This window comes from Onychomys torridus, chromosome 3 (assembly GCF_903995425.1).
Source record: "Onychomys torridus chromosome 3, mOncTor1.1, whole genome shotgun sequence".
Taxonomy (NCBI): domain Eukaryota; kingdom Metazoa; phylum Chordata; class Mammalia; order Rodentia; family Cricetidae; genus Onychomys; species Onychomys torridus.
The window spans coordinates 132,926,405-132,948,211 of NC_050445.1; the positions used below are offsets into that span (position 1 = coordinate 132,926,405).

The 21,807-nt window shown below is 38.6% G+C and overlaps 1 protein-coding gene across 3 annotated transcripts in view; it reads right to left on the reverse strand.

Annotated features, from left to right (window-relative positions):
- Positions 1-21,807, reverse strand: part of Csgalnact2 (chondroitin sulfate N-acetylgalactosaminyltransferase 2) — a 40,072-nt gene that overhangs the window by 10,821 nt on the left and 7,444 nt on the right. For all 3 annotated transcript variants that reach the window (XM_036182373.1, XM_036182375.1, XM_036182374.1), the window contains 5 exons: positions 11,312-12,227; positions 8,696-8,912; positions 6,934-7,035; positions 3,542-3,720; positions 2,153-2,247 (listed from right to left, as the gene is read on the reverse strand). In XM_036182373.1, coding sequence (XP_036038266.1) covers positions 2,153-2,247; positions 3,542-3,720; positions 6,934-7,035; positions 8,696-8,912; positions 11,312-11,966 — 1,248 coding nt within the window. In that variant the 5' untranslated portion in view covers positions 11,967-12,227. The remainder of the gene's footprint in view (positions 1-2,152; positions 2,248-3,541; positions 3,721-6,933; positions 7,036-8,695; positions 8,913-11,311; positions 12,228-21,807) is intronic.

The following is a 21,807-nucleotide window of genomic DNA, read 5'->3' on the forward strand; positions in this document are numbered from 1 at the left end:
ACCTGAATCCAGAGAGCTGGCCTACATTCCCATTAGCCTCACTTGCATGGCTGTGATTTTTAAAAGAAGCAATTCCACAAAGCTCTTTTATTCCTAGTGAAGTTGACTAATTATATTTGTGAATTATTGTCAACTCATTTTTCTATTATATGTGGTTACTGTTTATTTTTAGTATCATTTTAAATGTCAAGTAGATCAAGTTTCTGTCTCAAATGAAGAGACTAAAGTTCAGAGTTTTTAATGACACTGAAGTTTAAGTTATGGCCAGGTATTTTGCAGGATGTCACCCAGGATCAGTTTGTCAGAAACTTTTTCTAGTGGTTATATTGAAATTGTAGGTTAGGTGCCCTATCTCTTGTATCACACACATCAGGGATACATGAGATTGCTGATGATGCTATCCGTCATCATTTCTCCTTCTATTATGGGTTCTAGGGCTGGAACCTGGGTTGCAAGGCTTGCACAGCAAGTGCTTTTACCTGCTAATGAGCTCACCCATCCACCAACAGCAACCTTATGTCATCTTACGTAAACTTCATAAAACGTATGTCTGCTAACTTTATCCCATTTTGCAGTACTCATATGTCCATTTTAATTATTAATTTAAATATTCTTATTCACAACATATTAATTATATACAATAACAGGCTTCAGTATGACATTTTTCTCACATGTATATAATTTGTTTTGATCATATTCATACCCATTATCTGTAGTAGAATTTTTTTTTTAAGATGTGTTACATTTATTTATACTGTGGAACATTTGTTTTAATGATGCAAAGATGTATTGCATTCTTTTATTTTGTATTTGTTTAACTGTGAAGCTGTGTTATTTTGCCTGTCTAAACAACTGATGGTCTAATAAACAGCTGAATGGCCAATAACAAGGCAGGAGAAAGGATAGGTGGGGCTGGTAGGCAAAGAGAATAAATATGAGGAATCTGGGAGGAGAAGAAGAAAGAGTAAGAGAACAAGGAGAGGAGGACTTCAGGGGCCAGCCACCCAGCCACCCAGCCACCCAGCCAGAGTAAAAAGGAAAGAAAAGTTATACAGGAATAGAGAAAGATGAAAGCTCAGAGGCAAAAGATAGAGGGGATAATTTAAGAAAATCTGGCAAGAAACAAGCCAAGGTAAGGCTGGGCATTTATAATTAAGAATAAGCCTTTGTGTGTGATTTATTTGGGAGCTGGTGGTGGGCCCCCAAAAGAGCAAAACAACCAACAATAATTATCCTCTTCCCACCCCCAACCCCATCTGCTCATCCTGTTGTTTTTTTGTTTTTTTTTTTTCCTATAATCCAGTAAGTTTCACTAAGGCTTATGTATAGGAGCATAGGCACCCTATCAGTGGCTATACTACTGAAGAAGATGTCTGTCCTTTCCTAGTCATTCATTTTTAAAAGATTTGGGATATGTGATTAGGTGGATGTGAGTGATCCATTTACCACTTTGGTCCTATTTGTCTATATACTCCTAAACAATACTGACCTATCCACAGGGAATGGGAATTGTGTGTGTGTGTGTGTGTGTGTGTGTGTGTGTGTGTGTGTGCTCACGCTTGCTCTGTACCATGGTACACAAGGTGCTAACCCTGGAAACCAGGTGAATGAAGTACAGGAACACTATATCCTAGCTTTATAATGTCTCTGTAAGCCACATCATTTCAAACAGTAAGCTTAAAGCTTATTTACCATTAATAAAGAAGCTTATTTAAATATAGCTTAGGCAATAAGTAAGCCTTTGATGCATGGCATTTGCCTTTCATGACTTTCTACATAATTTCCTACAGTGTATTATTCCCTCAAACTTGTTCAGCAAAGCAGTTTTTAATTTCCAGTTAGTGGAGTTTAAAAATTAATTTTAGTTTTAGTACTACTAAAATAAATTGGCAGAAATGTGACTGTAACAATTGCTACCTTCTGGAAATGAGGGTTTTTCTGTGGTTAAATGTTTTGTCCTGACACTATCATTTAATTCTAAAGAAATGGAAATGAAAGCCTTTTGCTGGGGGTGGGAGGCAAAAGAGGCTGTGAACTGTATGTGAAACAGCTAATTTTTCAATTGAAACTTTATTTCTACTTGTACAACAAACATAAAGGAAACTAGAGAAAAACCATTGAGCCTTTCATAACCAAAGACATAAGGTCTCACCAACTGCTGCTCCACAGGGGGTGGCACATCCTGGTTGGCATAAACAATGGCGGGATTGTAAAGACTGAACACCACAGGATAAAACACCTTTTTACCTAGAAATGAAATATATGCGTATTTCACACAAAGAGGTTACAAATGAAAGACTCTTATTACTATATTTTTATCTTTTATCCTGATAATTTTATCAATACTGAAGTTACAGAGTATTATTGTCTATTTTATAACACAGAACAGGTCAAACTATGAAACTGTAGCTGAAAACTAACAGGAAAAAACATACTAAAGGGTGTTGCATGCTTATTCTTTTCTACTATGTGGAGGCTGCAGAGGCATTCTCTCAGGTCCGCAGGAGGTGAGCCATGTCATTACTCTGTGTTCTCACCTTCTCAGCACTAACAGATGTACAGGAACCTCTGACAAGCACCAAGGAATTCAGATATTTCTGCTCTTCCCTTTTCAAACAGAGTCAATAAAAACAGTAAATACTTAGAATACTGTGTAATGCACAGATGATAAAGAATAATAAAACGGAAGTGCAGACTGATTTAAATGAAGACCTGAGAAAGACAAGAAGACCTTGTCATTCAAACTGATGGCACTAACGAGGCCATTTTGCCTCAGTAGAGGAACCCTTGCTATGACTGGCTTCAGACAGATATGCTAGCATCAAGTACCTAGTAATGGTCAAGGAACCTGTTACACTGTGCCTTCTTTATTTTTATACTTACAAATTTGCAAATTTCTTTTATATCTACAATGTAAAGCAATGTACTATGAATCACTTTAAAATGCATGACCTGAAGACCAAACACTACTTGTATACAGACCTCTGCATGCCTCTGTAAGGTGTGTGCATGAGTATGTGTATGTGTATTCGTGTGTGTGTGAGTGTGTGTGTGTGTGTGTGTGAGTGAGTGTGTGTGTGAACACATTATCTTCCTGAGACTATGAACTTTTAACTCTCCCTCTATATCACCTGTGTGACTCTTTCTGGCCTGAGCTGAGCTGCTTTCTTTTTATCAACTCCCAGACTTACCTTCCTTTGTATTTCCTTCCTCTCCATACCTCCACACCCACTCTAGGGCTCTACACACACCAGGCAAGCATTCCACCACTGAGCTCACCCCAACCAAGCCTCTGCATTTCTTTACTTCCCTTTGGAAAGAACTGCCGGAATTTGACTCCAAGGAGACAAAGGATTTGAACATCAGAGGCTCAACATTTCAATGTACTATTTATTGTCTAAGTTAAATCATGCCTAATATAAAAAACATCCTAAGGTTTAACAGAAACTTGTTTTCCCTCAAATCACGTGACTAACACTGGAATGAGCAGACATTCCCCTAAGCTCCCAGCATGGCCTCATTCAACAGTTATTTTACGCACCTGGCTCAGCGTTTAACCGGCAGCTGTTAAGGAACTCGGCTGAGAAATATATATCAACATCACAGAAAAACATCAAGACCTCTCCCTTGTCCCAAGCTCGGGCGCCCACATTTAGTCCTCGTCCACGATTAAATTCTTCATTCAGTGAGACCAAGGTGTAATTGTGAAAGTCAGACTCACTATGAGGAAACACATACAAGAGGCAGTAAGTTCCAGTTAAAGTTGACAATGTCCTTCCATCAACAGAACTTACAAAATGTATTTTATATTTCAAATAACTTATTATGTTGGTTATATATTCATGTTGGTTATATATTCATACAGGATAAGGAAATCTTTAGCTTCATGTGTTTGTTCATTATCAGGAAGAGATATTCACCAAATGCCCACATTTGAAGTAAAATGCTAATGGTATATTTAGGAGGGGCACTGAGATCTTAGAAATGTACTGTGAAAGAAACATATGTATGTGGAAAAATAGCCATAGTTTCTGGTAACTAATAATGCATTCTATACAAATAATACACACAGAATGCTCTTCTAGCCTCTTTCAGGCCCCTAGAACAAATGCTCCTTGGTCAGAAGCTCCTTCCTGATACCAAACAGGAAGTAGGCTCTTTAATCTCCATCCTCCTCTTCAGCTGTTTCCCTTAGTATCATGGGACATGTTTGTTTGGGTATCTTCCCACTCCATCAAAATAGATTTGTGTGTTCATTACTGTGACACAGTGCCCCTCACAGAGTAGTAGTTAAATAATATTTGCTGAATGAATGAACGAACAGTGGTTCTGGGAGGAAATTGCTTGTGCATGTAGTAGCTGAATGTCAGATGGGGAACTTGAATTACACCTTGATAGGATCCCAAAGTTAGTGGCAAGTAAAATTTTTTCAAATAATCCTCAGAAGCAAAGAAAGTAGCTGGGTCAGATTATCCATACAGAAACAATGAAGAGAGGGTCACACCAATGAACTGTAAATGAGGAAGAATGAGAGGAAAGCTAGACTGAGGAGTATCATCCATCCCAGGCCGAACAACTTTGTTAGTGCCTTAAAAGGAAGGAGGAGACAGCAGGATTTTCTTCTAGGACAGTGGTTCTTACAGCGAAGCCCTAAAACCAATCAGATGGCAAGTTCTGGAGCTACACCTCAGAGTCGCTGACTCAGAAGCTAGGGGCAGAGTTAGCATCTATACTTTAATGAGTCCGCTAGGTGCTGCTGGCACTAATGCTAGAGAACCATTGAACAGGGATGCATGTGGAGAAGCCTGCTCTTCCAACAGTAATGGTAACGGAAAGAAAGAAGCAAAGACTCATACCAAGCATGGAGTGACTCCAAGAGCTCTGGGTACCCAGACTCTTCTCTCCATCTTATGGTGTATAAATCTCTCCCACTGCCAGCCTGGATGCTCTGATCACAAACTATCTCTTATTCTACCTACCCTAATAATAGTCATTTCCTAGGGTAAGGCCTAGGTTCATGTGTGGCCAACTGCAAAGCCTCCACTCCACTCAGCCATAATGACTGGGTAGTTCAAGGGTGGGTGAAACGTTCTTCCCTGGGATTTTCTCTCCTGAATCTCGGATGATGAGGATGTAAGCCAAGAGCCGCCAACAGCCGAATCCCTCCCCAAGTGGAAGAAGCCAATCTGCAGCTGGAGGATGGAGTCAACATGCAGAAAACAGACAAGACCACAAGAAAATCTTCATGTATTTAAGGTTTGGTTCCAGTCCTTCAGGTCCCAAAGTTATTCTGATTACTTTCCTCTCCAAATTTATTTGCAATAATCCTGTCATTTTGGGGAGATATCCAAGATTCTTCAATGTTGCCTATATTCTCCTTAAGCAGGCTCAAGGTTTCTCCATTTTCTACAGAAGATCTTGACAACACAGGGAGGTAGTTTCAGTAATACACAATACACCAGGGTAAATGACTGGTGCTTGGGAGGTGGCTGAAAGCAGTAAAGAGGGAGGTGGGTCACAAAGGAAGTGAGAACTGGGCTTAGAACCCAACCAATGGCAGATGCAAGGAAGGGACAGAGAAAAGGCCCTGAATAGAAAGTAACTCACCAGAGACCACTAGAAGTAGAGTAAAAGACTCTGGCTCTCAGATACTAGGCCCAAGGCCTAGGAAAATAGTCTCATTCTGAGCTGAAAGAGGGCCACCACGATGTGAAGAGGGAAAGATGGTGAGTCATATTTTTGTCCATCAAGGCTGAGAGTCCTTGCAGGACACGGACAGGGACATAGGTGGTGGGACTCAACAGATGTTAGCTGAATAACTCATGAAAAATGGCTGCTCACAACCAGCAGAAAGGTAAAAAAGCTATGAAAGATATGCAGTTTATGGTGTAGTAAAAGCAGACAACCAACCTAACAGTATACAGCATATTTACATTAAAAATTAAAAATCACACACAAGAACAATTTTAAAGAAGGATTGGCTATCACATGTAAAAGAACCATCAATTTGGTAATTGAGTCTTACATTTGGGCCCACGATTTGGAGATAAAAATTTCATTTTAAAGAGTGAAAAATTATTAAGGAATTACTAATTCACTCATTCAAACCTTTGAGCATCTACTCTGTGCCAGTACTACATAAGCTGCTTAGTTACATGAAGTTTGGCTGTAAAAGAAAGAAACAAAGCAGTATCTACTGTGCAGGGCAGAATCAGGTGGGGGGGGGGGGTTGTAAAGACAGAGACCTAAGTGCCACTTTCAGGAGGGAAGAAAGGTGAGGTAAGTTCAGATAGCATCAAAGTACAGATGAGATTTAAAAAAGGGGACAGAACCTGCAAGATGCAGCAAGTGGGTAGATCATAGGACATCCTGATCATCCCTGGCTACCTGCTAAGCAATAAGGGAAGATGGGCTTGTAGAGTCACATGTGAAATGAAGAACTTACTATCATTACCACTTACTCATATACACACATAAGGACAACCTTGTGTGCGTGTGATGTATGTGTGTATATGTATGATGTATATGCATGTACATGTGTGTGCACACTGTGTGTGTGTGTGTGTGTGTGTGTGTGTGTGTGTGTGTGTGTGTGTGCGCGTGTGTGCGCAAGTGAATGTCTGGGAACAATCTTGCCCTCTATATTAAGACAGTGTCTCTGGGTTGTCACTGTTCATGTCAGCTGGTCTGTGAACTTCTGGATATCCTCCTGCCTCCGCCTCCCATCTTGCATAGGAACCACAGGATTACAGATGCATGCTGCCAAGCTCAGTTACCTCGGGTCCTCACACTGAGCAGCAGGACTTTTCTGACTGAGCAATCAGCTCTGCCCTCAGCCAAGACTTTCAAACATAGTTATTTAAAATCACTAAGCACCTGGATTCTCATCCTTCTTACACATGTTAACACTTAGCATGTTTGTGGCTCACCAACCTTGAGACAGATTCCAGGATAGACTTGACTTCAGATAGTCCTTCTTTCCCAAAATACACAACTGTAAGATGAATCCTCTTGTCTTGATGAATACAAACATCTCTAAGAGAATTGAAAGATAAAGTTTGTTCCAGAAAACATACAAGGCACAACTCATTCAGAAAGTAATGACATTTTGGCAAGAAAACAAGAAAGACACTATCAATACAGAGTGAGATCACATGCAATATTAAGCAAACATAAAAGTGAGGATCCTGCCCAATTGTTGAAGGTATTACAGTGAAGGAACACAGTCTGTCTGTCAGTGAGTACAACAAAGACCATGGCTACTTTACTGTCACATTTTAAAATATTTTTGGAACATTTGCAATGGGATTGCTTTCAGTAGCAAATTAAAAACTATTTGAGGAAGTACATCCTTTGAGTTCAGAACCAAATAAATAAATGTCTCAGATCAAGAGACTGTTCTCAAATTCAAAAGATTAGCCAGTGCTGCTGGCACAGTGCTGATTACACCTATCATCAGGGTACTTAGTAAAGAGGATAATGTAGCCTCTTAAAGCAATGCCAAGAAAGGCAATTTTAAAAAGCTGTAGGAAATCGTATCTCATGGGAGCTATTTCAAACAGGCAAAACTCAGTTGAAGTGTGACTTTTGGATATCCTATCACAGAACACAGTTAACTAATTTTTATATATGAAAAGAAAGATTAGACCCATAAAGAACTAAAACTGGTATATTAAAACATGGCAATTGTTAAATTGAAACAAAAAAGCAGCATTTTCCTTAAATGGTTCTTCTAACACACTTTAACACTTAGCATTTTAAAAGAACACAATAAGTACTCTGCTTCCTAAGATGTTCTCCTACTTTTAGCTGAATGTTTACATTTTTAAGTTTATTTCAGTCTTAAAATTCAAATTGCTTTTGGGAGATTTTACTGGGAGAGGTAAATGTTCTGGATTTTCATCGTGGTGGTTTGTGAGTTTACACATTCCTCAAAAGTCATGAAAATATGACTTAATCTTAAAGTATTTTTTACATTATCTTTAGACTATATGGAGTTTTATTGTACCTAAACTAGGCTTCAATATAGTTGGCTTTTAAAAGTTTAACTTATTGGGGTTGGAGAGATGGCTCAGTGGTTAAGATCCCTGGATGCTCTAGCATAGGACCCGGATTCGGTTCCCAGGCCACATGGAGGTTCATAACCATCTTAAACTCCAGTTCCAGGGGACCTGATGCCTTTTTCTGGCCTCCATGGGCACTGTACACATGTGGTATACATATATACATGAAGGTAAACACTCATACATGTAAAATAAATCTTTTTTAAAAAGTTCAGCTTATCTTAAATTCAACACAAAGTCAAAATGAGTTTCCAAGTAGATGCCACCTTCAAATTTATTTCATAGCTCAAACTGTCATGAAACATAATGCACTATATATGCTTTAAGAAAAAGAGAAATCTAGAAAATATCCATTAAAGCCTATAAAATTATTTTATAATTCTAAGTAATCATATTGGGTGAAGATTAAGTAAATCTGTACAAAATATGGTATTTAAAGAACTTAGCCACGCTGGGCAGTGGTGGCACATGCCTTTAATCCCAGCACTTGGGAGGCAGAGGCAGGCGGATCTCTGTAAGTTTGAGGCCAGCCTGGTCTACAGAGTGAGTTCCAGGAAAGGCACAAAGCTACACAGAAAAACCCTGTCTTGAAAAAAAAAAGAACTTAGCCACATCTTCAAGTTCAGAGTTACCTGAAGTTCTGCATAAACTGTGAAAATGCTTCAGTCCTTTCAGCAAGTGGCACAATGATATTAATAATTGATCTCGTAATGTCAATCATCTCACTCTTCACTTTCATGAGAGGCCCAAAAGGGCGGAAGAGGGTCACATGTCTGTATTCCATAAGGTCTGCTTTCTTAAAAAAGAGTTCATACTGTGTGCCTTTATCTCTCTCAGTACGATAATAGCCTAAAGGAAAGAGTTTGGAACAAAAACAAGGTCATGTCAAAGTTCAATTCACTAGGAATACAGACTTCACTCAGGCAAGGATCAAAAGTATTAAACTAGACCGAGGGGACTTTATTTATTTGTGAAAATACCTACTATGTACAGCCAGAAACAACTACTCTTTGGAAGAAAAGGTTCACAAAAGAAGCTTCTTGCTCTGGTACATTATTCAATCCACAAAATAACATCCAATGGTAGTTATTCCTTTTTACATACGACTTTCCCCCTTAATACCAGACCCTACTGCCACAGCGCCAAACAAATACTTCTGTAATATTAAATTCTGAGCCCAAGAGTCAAAACTTTTATTACTTGGTTCAACTCAACAAAAATTAATCAAGTACCTTCATGTTAGTCATAGATGATAACAGAGACCATGTGGTCTCAGTTATGAGGGGGGGGCACAGTCTAGTGAGGAAGACAGAAAAATAAAGAGTAACAATACAATGTGTAATATGTGTATGTATGTATGTATGTATGTATGTATGTATATATACATATGTATAGACATATGCATATACATACGGATATGCATATATACACATACATACACACACACACACACACACACACACACACACACATATATATATTTAAGTCAGACAAAGAAATAATAGTATAGATTTTAATACAATGATTTGGGTGTGCTTAGGAGGAAAGCCTAGACACTGACTGGGCAATATGAGTTTTAAGTGTAAAAAGGTTAGCCTCACCCCAGCCCTCCTCAGGCTTACAGTCTAAAAAGAACCACTACCAGGATCCGAGCAACACCACATAATGCAGCAAGTTCTGTGACAGAGGATGCATTATAGAGTTAACAAGAACACACAGAAAACATCACTATTTTAGGCTTGAGGTTAAGGCCACTTCCTGGAAGGAATGGCATTTACACCAAGGCCTGGAAGAGGAACAGAAGTTGCTTAGTGGTTGCCAGGAATTAATTCAGGAGAAAGACAGCCATGGCACAGTGGAGGAGAAGTAAAAGACAGACTATATTCCAGCAAAGTGACAGGCACTAAGGAGAACTACAAGCAGAGGCTGCAGGACATACAACTGTCATGTTCAGAGCAGGTATAGGGACATGTCATATGCTACTTAACTATCCTATTTCCTCTGCAGCTTTCAATTCTGCCATAAAAAAGCAACCAACCAACCAACAAAACAAACAAACAAACAAAGCCAAAACTAAGCTTTCCAGAAAGTTGGAAGAATTTTGAGAGAAACAACTAGTAAAAAAATTAGCATGACTTAACAGCAGAAAAAAAGAGGCAGCCATTGGAAGAAGGTAGCTAAAATGTCCCAGCAAAGCACAATGCTTTGCCCAACAGACCTCAGAAGCCATACAAGTGACAGCCATGACAATCTGGAGTCAAACAAACTGCTTTATGTGGTGGGATATTTATAGAACAAAGCAAAAAGAACTTTTACAAAACACTTATATCCAAAAAGGTTTTCTTTGCAGTTAAATATCTAGCAGTGGGCATTAATATGGACACAGGTAGGGATGTACAATTATTTCTTTTTAGGACAATTAACAAATATCTAAAATTTACATGACCTTTAAGCTATACACCATCTTAAAACCATACCCTGGGTCTGGAGACAGCTCAAAGGTTAAGAGCACTGATTCCCAGCACCCATATGACAGAATAACTGTCTGTAACTCCCAAGGGACCCGACACCTTCTTCTGGTCTCTGCAAGCAATGTACGCATGAGGTGCACTACACATGCAGACAAAAACACCCCTACACATAAAAATAAAGGAAAGCCCCATATCCTTTTCAGTTTGTATTATGAAAATGTGCTACTTCCTTATGTTTCCAAATGTAAAACTATGTATTCCCTTTGATGCTGTGACCATTTGCTTCTCTCAAAATACCATTAACCTATCGCATTAGGTTTTCTCATTCCGTATCAAATGGTTTTCAAATTTTGAACCTTAGTTCATGCATTTTTAAAAACGTAAGAGGGCCATCAACAGCAGATACGAGAGGAATGCAAATCGCATGGCCCACAAGAGTCCTTCGGCTTCCTAGTCTTGTATTTAGGCTTAGATTTACTATTTTCCAACTCTTACTCTTGTTTTCATTATGATCTCATTTTAACTTTTTCCAAAAGCCATTTCAAATTTTTAGTGAAATAAAATGGATAAAAATGTAAGTGCTTTAGTACTATGGTAATAATTGATATATTAGCATATGCTACTAGCACCTATCATACTAACATAAGAACTTATCAAGACATTACAATTGTTTTTATATTTGTGTGTGTCTGTATGCACATGCACACGTTCCACAGCATGTGGGTGGAGGTCATATGACAACTTGCATGGATCTTACCAACTTATTTTTCATATTACCTTCTATGAAGTCATTTTCATTAAATATCAGTTTCTCTCCAAGGGGGCCCTCCTCATCTTCCTGTTCATCATCTTCATCAGGATTATTAATGACCTCCAAGCCAGCTTCAATAACTTCTACCAATTCATCTCGTTTGTCTTTTCTAACTGGCTTTTCTTCAGGATGGCGAGTGAGACCCATTTCCAACTGAAATACTTTCATTAAAGTGAAACTTTCAAAGGGAATGACTCCATACTCGCTGGGTAGTTTGGCTCCTATGCTAACTTCAGCCCTGTCAATCTGGGAATGAAGAAACTCTAGGAGATCACTAGGTGTCTGCTCTCTGTTGCCTTGATAGCCATTAGCCCCTATGTTCTTTTTCTCTTGCAATGATCTCATCTTCTCACTCATTTCTTGTAATTCTTGCTTTAGCTGGGCAATCTGGCGTTTCAGACTGGTTGCCCTGGTTTGGTAATGTTCTTCTTGCTCCTGCAGGAGGGCCTGGTAATATTCTTTACCATAATTTTCTCTACCAACACCAGGAAGAGATGCATTTCCATCAGTCTGGGGGGCACATTCCAGGAGGTACATAAATAATACTAAGCTGAAGAACAATGCAAGGCCCAAGAGCAGCCACTGAGTCCGGCTGTGAAGAATCGGTCCTCTTCTAGACATCCTCACCACTGTGTGTTTGCCTAACAAGACAAGCTCTCTGCTTGTTCATAACTAGCAAAAAACTACCAGAAGTTAAAAACAAAATTAGGATTTCCATAAAAGGTACCCAAGTGAACTCTGCTGTAGTTTAAAAAGATTCTTTCTTCAATAGTCATGACTACTTGCAGAAGTGAGAAATTAAGTGTATTTCCTGTATTGTTACCATGATATCCACACTAAGCAATCTGATCTGTAAACTCCATTATATGGGTGGTGACTTTTCTGAAAGAAACAGATCAGAGTCAATCAGAATTTCGTTTCTTTAAGTATATCCAACTGTTGGCAGCTATGTCACTACTGTATCTAGTTCCAGGGAGGTGCTAATACAGTTTAAAATAACTGCTAATCACTGGGAGACAATACTCAGAAAAATACTATATAAAATATTAAAATACTGCCAGGTGCTGGTAGTGCAGGCCTTTAATCCCAGCACTTGGAAGGCAGAGGCAGGAGGTTCTCAGTGAGTCTGAGTACAGCCTGGTCTACATAGAGAGTTCCAGGACAGCCAAGACTGTTACACAGAGAAACCTTGTCTTGAAAAACAAACAAATAAACAAATAAATAAAACTTTAAACCCATTTGTTTATACACTCATTACATCTAGCTCAAAGAAACATCAAAATTATGTTCAGTTATTTTTTTACACAGATTCTAATGAAATCATTTTAAAATCATGCTTTTTATAACTCTTTATTAACACACCACTTTCTAACTAGAGCATGTAATATGTGGGAACTGGATTTCTGTAAGTAGTTTTTATTATAGCAATAACGATTTATTGCAAGACAAAGCTCTTCCAGTTATACTCAGTCTAGCTCACTAATTTATTGTTCAACTCAACCAATCTAGGGAGCAAAAAAATCAAGCGGGGTGGGCACAATTTCAAAAGGTCACAGACATCTGGAAAACACATTAAAAACATTTTTATATCCAAAAGTCCTCTGGTAGATTACTTGAGCATTACATCATTTTCCACTGTATGACACAGCAAGAGACCTTATAATTCTGGAAGATTTGGAGTCGATATAAAGAAAAAACACAAATGATTTAATTAATTGTCTGCCTTGAGAAAAACGGTAAATTTACAAAAGTATATGCTACCTTTCACACTCCACCCAGTTGTGTGGGCTCTTCCAGCTAATTCTAAACTAAGGATTACTGACTCGAGAAATAGAAGAGATGAAACTCAGGCAAGAGGAGGCAAGAAGTCCTCTGCTGCAAACAGAACTTTCATCCAATCAAGTGTTTCTGAGCAGGATAAAGTGACATGCCTGGGGACATTTCACAAGAACGCTTTCTTCAGTGCGGCACAACCCAGGAAGCCCATCAGTGAGGACATCACTCCTGGTTACTTGCTTTCTTAGACACTAGGAAAACCTGGGTGCCTGCTGCAGAAAAGCCTGCATAGTGTACTTTTTTTGTGGCAATTTGCCTTAAAATGTAGGCAAGATTAAAACTTTTTATGACAACTTTATTATTTATGACCACAAATAATAGGCTTAACTTCCCTTAGCCATTTGTTATCTTAATAAATCAAATGACAACCAAGCATCCTGAAAATTTTAACTCACTAAGGGTCTTTTACTATGACAATATCTTTTGTTATGAAAACATTTACAATATGATTGTAATCTTATTTAAATGTTGGAGAAAATAGGGGAAATTTTAAGTTTTAACAAGCTAATTAAAAGACAATATGAAGCTAATACTAGTTCTAAGGATTTACCATTGCTTAGAAACATAATCTTTGACAAAAGTTATTACTAGCATACTTGTTAGGGAAAAGAAAGGCTACTGTTCAAAGTGTAGAAACATAATCTTTCTTAAACCTTAATAAACCCAGTAGTGGTAATCCCAGGACTCAGGAGGCAGAGGCAGGTGGATCCCTGTGAATTCAAGGCCAGCCTGGTCTACAGAGTGAGTTCCAGGATAACCAGGGCTACATAGTAAGATTCTACCTCAAAAAAAATAACATCAACAACAAAAACTGTTAATAAAGATTGACATACCTAACCATATAATATACTCAAATGATTTTGAGGTATAACTCGATCATAAAGTAACATATGTTCTATGTACTATAACCTTTTATTAATAAGTCACTTCATAGTCTTTTCTTTTATGTATATATTTTATACAATGACTTATAATTCATAACGAGTCACTACTAAAGGTTTACTTTTCAATGAAAGAGAAAATATGCGTAGCAGTAAGTTTTGCACTGTGATTAAATTAAATTGTGTGTGTATATATGAGACTTCCATGTAATTGAATTGTGATAAAAAAAAATCCTAAAAGACACTAGTTTAGGACCCATTTTTCACATATTCCATACAATCCTTTCAGAACAATGCTAGTATTAGCCTCATTTTATAGAAGAAAATTGTTCAAAAATAAACAGATTTGAATAAGGTTATATAACAATTAAATGAAAACATTAAAACTAAGGTGTTCTTTCTCCCATTTTAATAAAAATATAGATTTTATAATATCAATGTGTGATTTAATATAGCAGTTGATTGTTTTCCATTGAAATGAAAGAAAGGCTATTATAATAAATTAGAGTGTACTTGCACAGCTCTATGGTAGTTATTAAATCTTACTTGCCTAGTTCCTAAAAGGAACTCTGGCCACATATCACAAGACCAGATTAAAACAGTTCTAAGCTACTAAGAATCTTAGAAGGGCTAGAGTTACAGTTGAGTGATGGGGTATCTGCAAGTATGCTCGAGGTCCTAGGTTCAGCACCCACCACACACACACACACACACACACACACACACACGCATGCACACACACACCTTTCTGCTATTACACCTTGAATCCATCTTTTGTGTACTGTTTATGTGTTATAGATATGACATTCACTCACAGCTCAGAGTTAATTCAACCAACCTCTAAACACAGGGAAGTGTCTGAAGAGATATAGAATATTGTAGTGACAGGAAAATGAGAAATTAAAGATATACAAAACAAAATCAAATATTTTTAGAGTTAGTTGAAAGAAGTTTTAAAAGCAATCAATTATAACTCAAAAAGAAACTAAGAGACTTCATCCTAAGATGGAATAACAGCAACCAAATTGACCATTATATTTGAAACAACCAAAGTCATACAGCCCACCTCCTGCAAACACTGCAAAATATGAAACAACAGTTTTCCAAATCTTGAACATCAAGTGATCCTTGGAGAAATGAGAAACAAATCATTACATATCTTACTGAAACTGTTTCTGATATTAAATATAATTTGTATGTATAATTCAGGAAGGCAAGCCTAAGCAAAGCCCAGCAAATTTCCCGAGTTGACAAGATAGACCTGATACTCTGAAAAGACCAAGGCAGTAAGGGTTCAAAGGCTACAACTCCAGAGACCTAAAGAGGGTATCCTTTGGGTATTCAACAGAGTGCTTGCTCATTAGTGCAGGCTTTTGAAGAAATAAGCCAAGGAAAAGACTATAAGAAACTAGAGGACACAAACTCCAATATTTATATAGGACCAAGAATAGTATATGCTCCTAGCAGACAGACGGGAAAACTTAAACTTCATGGGGCATTGGGTATTCAAAAAAGTCTTGCCTCGATCTCAGCCCTAGCAGTCAGCCAGCAGGTAAGAGTCCTGTAGGCAGGCTACTCCACTGCCGCCACCACCCATTAGACTCTGTAACCGACAAGACCGAAACCCACCAAACCCATCATCCTCCCCGTGGCCAACCATTCCCTACAACATCAGCGGCCCCTAGAGGCACAAGCTCCACCTGCACCAACTGGAAGAAGAGCATCCTCCCGGAGAACAGCCCTCTCCAGCAACCTCAGCAGACGGTATAGACACCCGCTGGAAGAACAGGCACAGGCAAAACGCACACCAGCTGGAACAACAGATTCCATAGGTACAAGTCAAGTCCACCCCAGCCAGAAGAACTGGATAATACGCTGGACCTAGGCACCCAAGCCCCACAAACCTCAGCTGAGACAACCCTACTCCACCTGACAACCAGCCAATCACCAGAACTTTGGCTGTTCAGGCCAAAAGACAAAAAAGGAACAAAAGACCCATCCAACAAAGACATCACAAAATCAACACCTGCTCCTATAATTACCCCAGATATGTAAACAGTTGTGTAAGAATACATCCAACAACATTAAGAGCAATATGGCACCACCAGAACCCGGTGGTTCTAAAACAGCAAGACCTGAACATCCCAATGCAGATGAAGCAGATGAAGCAGAAAGAAGAAAACGACCCTAAAAATAACTGTATGAAGATGATAGAGACCCTTAAAGAAATCGAGGAAAAGACAAACAAAAAATGGGAATCAATAAATACCTTAAAGAAAGCCAAGAAAAACAATCAAACAGGTAAAGGAAACAGTTCAAGACTTAAAAATTGAAATAGAGGCAATAAAGAAAACATAAACTGAGGGAATTCTGGAAATGGAAAATCTGGGAAAATGAACAGGAACTATAGATGCAAGCATAACCAACAGAATACAAGAGATGGAAGAGAGAATCTCAGATGTTGAAGATACAATAGAGGAAATAGATTCATCAGTCAAAGAAAATGTTAAATCCAACAAATTCTTAACACAAAACATCTAGGAAATCTGAGACACCATGAAAAGACCAAACCTAAGAATAATGGGGATAGAAGGAAAAGAATTCCAGCTCAAAGGCACAGAAAATATATTCAACAAAATCAGAGAAGAAAACTTTCCCGGGGTTGGGAAGATGGCTCAGCAGTTAAGAGCACTGGCTGGTCTTCCAAAGGTTCTGAGTTCAATTCCCACCCACATCCATCTGTAATGCTCACAACCATCTGTAATGAGATCTGGTGCCCTCTTCTGGCCTGCAGGCATACATACAGGCAGAACACTGTATGCATAATGAATGAATGAATGAATAAAACTTTCCCAATGTAAAGAAGAATATGCCTATGAAGATATAAGAAGCTTACAGAACACCACATAGACTGGCCAAAAAAAAAGTCCTCTCGCCATATAATAATCAAAACATTAAATATACAGAATAAAGAAAGAATATTAAGAGCTGAAAAGGAAAAAGGTCAAGTAACATATAAAGGTAGACCTATCAGAATTACACCTGACTTCTCAATGGAAACTCTGAAAGTCAGAAGGTCCTAGACAGACATTTTGCAGACACTAAGAGACCATGGATGTCAGCCCAGACTACTATACCCAGAAAAACTTTCAATCACCATAGACAGAGAAAACATATTCCATGACAAAACCAGATTTAAACAATACCTATCCACAAATCCAGCCCTACAGAAATTACTGGAAGGAAAACTCCAATGCAAGGATGTTAGTTGTACCCATAAAAACATAGGTAATAGATAATGTCTCACTAGCAAATCCCACTACCACCACCACCACCACCACCACCACCACCACCACCACCACCACCAACACAACAACAACAAAAACCCCCATGAATTAACAATCATTGGTCATTAATATCTCTCAATATCAATGGGCTCAATTTGCCTATAAAAAGACACAGACTAACAGAATGGATATGAAAACAGGATCCATTCTTCTGCTGCATACAAGAAACACACAACTTCAAAGACAGACATTACCTCAGAGTAAAGGGTTGGGGAAAGATTTTCCAATCAGGTGGACCCAAGAAACAAGCTGGTATAGCTATCCTAATATCTAACAAAATAGACTTCAAATAAAATTAATCAAAAGAGATGGAGAAGGGCATTTCATATGCATCAAAGGAAAAATCCATCAAGATGAAGGCTCAATTCTGAAAATTTATGCCTTAAGTACAAGGGCACCCATATTTGTAAAAGAAATATTATTAAAGCTTAAATCACACATCAAATCCCACACACTGCTAGTGGAAGACTTCAACATCTCACTCTCACCAATGGACAGGTCTGCCAGAGAGAAACTTAACAGAGAAATAAGGGAACTAACAGATGTTATGACTTAAATGGACTTAACAGACATCTATAGAACATTTCACCCAAATACAAAAGAATATACCTTCTTCTCAGCACCTCATGAAACTTTCTCCAAAATTGACCATATACTTGGTCACAAAGTAAATCTCAACAGATACCAAAGAAATTGGAATAACCCTCTGTATCTTATCAGATCACCATGGCTTAAAGTTAGAATTCAACAACAACAACACAAATTACAGAAAGCCTACAAATTCATGGAAACTGAACAATGCTCAACTGAATCACCACTGAGTCAAGGAAGAAATAAAGAAAGAAATTAAAGACTTCCTAGAATTCAATGATAATGAATGTACTACATACCCAAACTTATGGGACAGTATGAAAGCAGTGTTAAGAGGAAAGTTCACAGCACTAAGTGCCCACATAAAGAAGTTGGAGAAATCTCACACCAGCGACTTAACAGCATACCTGAAAGTTCTAGAACAAAAAGAATCAAACTCACCCAGAAGATATAGACAATAGTAAATAATTAAATTGAGGGCTGAAATCAATAAAATAGAAACAAAGAGAACAATACAAAGAATCAATGAAACAAGAATTTTTTTTAAATCAACAAGATAAACAAACCCTTATCCAAACTAACCAAAAGGCAGAGAGAGACTATCCAAATTAACAAACCAGAAATGAAATGGGGGACAAAACAACAGACACTGAGGAAATCCAGAGAATCATTAGGTCATACTTTAAAAACCTCTACTCCACAAAACTGAAAAATCTAGAAGAAATGAACAATTTTCTGGATAGGTACCACACACCAAAATTAAATCAAGACTAGATAAACAATTTAAATAGACCTATAACCCTTAATGGAACAGAAGCAGTCATTAAAGTCTCCCAATCCCCAAAAATCCCAGGGCCAGATGGTTTGAGTGCAGAATTTCAAAGAAGAGCTAATACCAATACTCCTCAAACTGTTCCACAAAAAGAAACAGAAGGAACATTGCCAAACTCTTTTTATGAGGCTACAGTTACCCTGATATCCAAACCACACAAAGATGCAACAAAGAGAATTACAGACCAATCTCCTTCACGAACATTGATGCAAAAGTACTCAGTAAAATACCAGCAAACCGAATCCAAGAATACATTAAAAAAAAAAAAATCATTCACCATGATCAAGTAGGCTTCATCCCAGGCTTCATGCAGGGGTGGTTCAACATACAAAAATCTGTCAATGTAATCCACCATATAAACAAACTGAAGGAAAAAAAAAACCACATGATCGTCTCATTAGATGCTGAAAAAGCCTTTGACAAAATCCAACACCCCTTCATGATAAAGGTCTTGGAGAGATCAGGATACAAGGAACATACCTAAACATAATAAAAGCAATATACAGCAAGCCAACAGCCAATATTAAATTAAATGGAGAGAAACTCAAAGCAATTCCACTAAAATCAGGGACAAGTGAAGGCTGTCTACTCCTCATATCTATTCAATATAGTATTTGAAGTTCTAGGTAGAGCAATAAGACAACAAAAGGAGATCAAGGGGATACAAATTAGAAAGGAAGAAGTTAAACTTTCACTCTTTGCAGATGATATGATAATATACGTAAGTGACCCCCAAAATTTTACCAGGGAACTCTTACAGCTGATAAACACCTTCAGTAATGTGTGATTACACATGGTGTGATACAAGATTAACCAAAAATAAAAAAATATAAAAAATCAGTAGCCCTCCTATATACAAATGATAAATGGGCTGAGAAAGAAATCAGATCAACAACACCCATTAAAATAGCCACAAATAATATAAAATATCTTGGGGTAACTCTAACCAAACAAGCAAAAGACCTGTATGGCAAGAACTTAAATCTTTGAAGAACTAAATTGAAGAAGATATCAGAAAATGGAAAGATCTCCCATGCTCATGGATAGGTAGGATTAACATAATAAAAACGGCAATCTTAGCAAAAACAATCTACAGATTCAATGCAATCCCCCACCAAAATTCTTCACAGACCTGGAAAGAACAATCCACAGCCCTAGAGAAACTAGGTAATAAGGAGGACCCTAAGAGGGATGAAGGGATTACTCTGGGGAGGGGAAACAGATGAGATCTCCTGGGTAAACTGTGGGGGGGGGAGAAGGAAGGGGTTTGGGGGTTGGAACATGAGGGATTGGGATGGTCGGGTTGGGGGAAGTACAGAGAGGGAGAACAATGAAAGAGATCTCTTGATAGAGGGGGCCATTATGGGGTTAGGGAGAAACCTGGGGCCAAGGAAACTCCCAGAAATCCACAAGGATGCCCCAGCTAAGACTCCTAGCAATAGCGGAGAGGGTGCCTAAATTGGCCTTCTCCTGTAATCAGATCGGTGACTACCCTAATTGTCATCATAGAACCTACATCCAGTGACTAATGGAAGCAGATGCAGAGATCCACAGCCAAGCACTGGGCAGAGCTCCTCCAGGAGTCCAGTTGAAGAGAGGGAGGAGGGATTATATAAGCAAGAGGGGTCAAGATCATGACGGGAAACCCAGAGACAGCTGACCCAAGCTCGTGGGAGCTCACAGACTCTAGACCAACAACAGCTGGGGAGCCTGCATGGGACTGACCTAAGCCCTCTGCATGTGTGTGACAGCTGTGTAGCTAGGTCTGTTTGTGGGGCCCCTAACAGTGGGACCAGAATCTGTCCCTGGTGCACAAGCTGGCTTTTTGGAGCCTATTCCCTATAGTGGGATGCCTTGCCCAGCCTTGATGCAGGGGGGAGGAGCTTGGTTCTGCCTTAACTTTCTGAAGGGGGGGAGGAAAGAGGGCTAGAAAGGAGGTAGGAGGAGGGAACAGAAAGCAAGGAGGGAGGGGAAACTGTGATTGGTATGTAAAAATAATTTTAAAAAATTAATAAAAATGTCTTGCCCCAGTAGAGGGAAATAATTAACTATAAACATTCATCTAACTCCTGCCAACAAATATTAAAAGCAAACCCTGAAAGAATTAAATTCCCTATGATACCATAATTTTCAAGAATATAGGAATATAAAATATTTGGCATACTATAAAATAGAATTTACAATATTGTAGCATGAATCTCTACGAGTCTTATTAATGAAATCAAACCTGAGGCCAGTTATTGGGGTGAATGCTGGAAGATCAGAGAAGCAGAACAAGCCACAGCTATCTCACCTCGACAGTTCCTCAGCTGATCCTGTTTTCCTCAGACTAGAAGCTTCTGTGTCCTCATCCAGAATAAATCTCAGCTGAACTGCTGCTCAAAAGCCTAAAAGCTTAACCAGCAAAAAGCTTCTAGTTTCTGATCTTCATGCCTTATATACCTTTCTGTTTTCTACCATCACTCCCTGGGATTAAAGGCTAGTGTCACCAAGCTTGAACAGATGGATTTCTGCCTCTGGAATGCTAGGATTAAAGGCGTGTGCTACCACTGCCTATCCTCATGTTTAATATTGTGGCTGTTCTGTCTCTGATCCCAGATAAGTTTATTAGGGTGCACAATATTTCAGGGAACACAATACTACCATACAATATCTGATACTCACATAAAAATTATTCTCCCTTAAAAGTGGCTATAAAAAAATGCATCACATATAAGGAACAAGAACAGGAGTGACTGTCTTGTGGGGCTGGAGAGATGGCTCAATGGTTAAGAGCACTGGCTGCCTGCTCTTCTAGAGGAGCCAGGTTCTGTTCATAGCTCTTGCATGGAGGCTTACAACCATCTGGAACTCCCCACCCTAGAGGATCTGGCACCCTTTCTGGCCTCCTCTGATACTGAAGAGACACTAGCCCTCCTGAGCATGGCTCTGGTAGGCCTTGCCCTTCTCCCCTATTCCCTTTGCTTTGCTGAAAA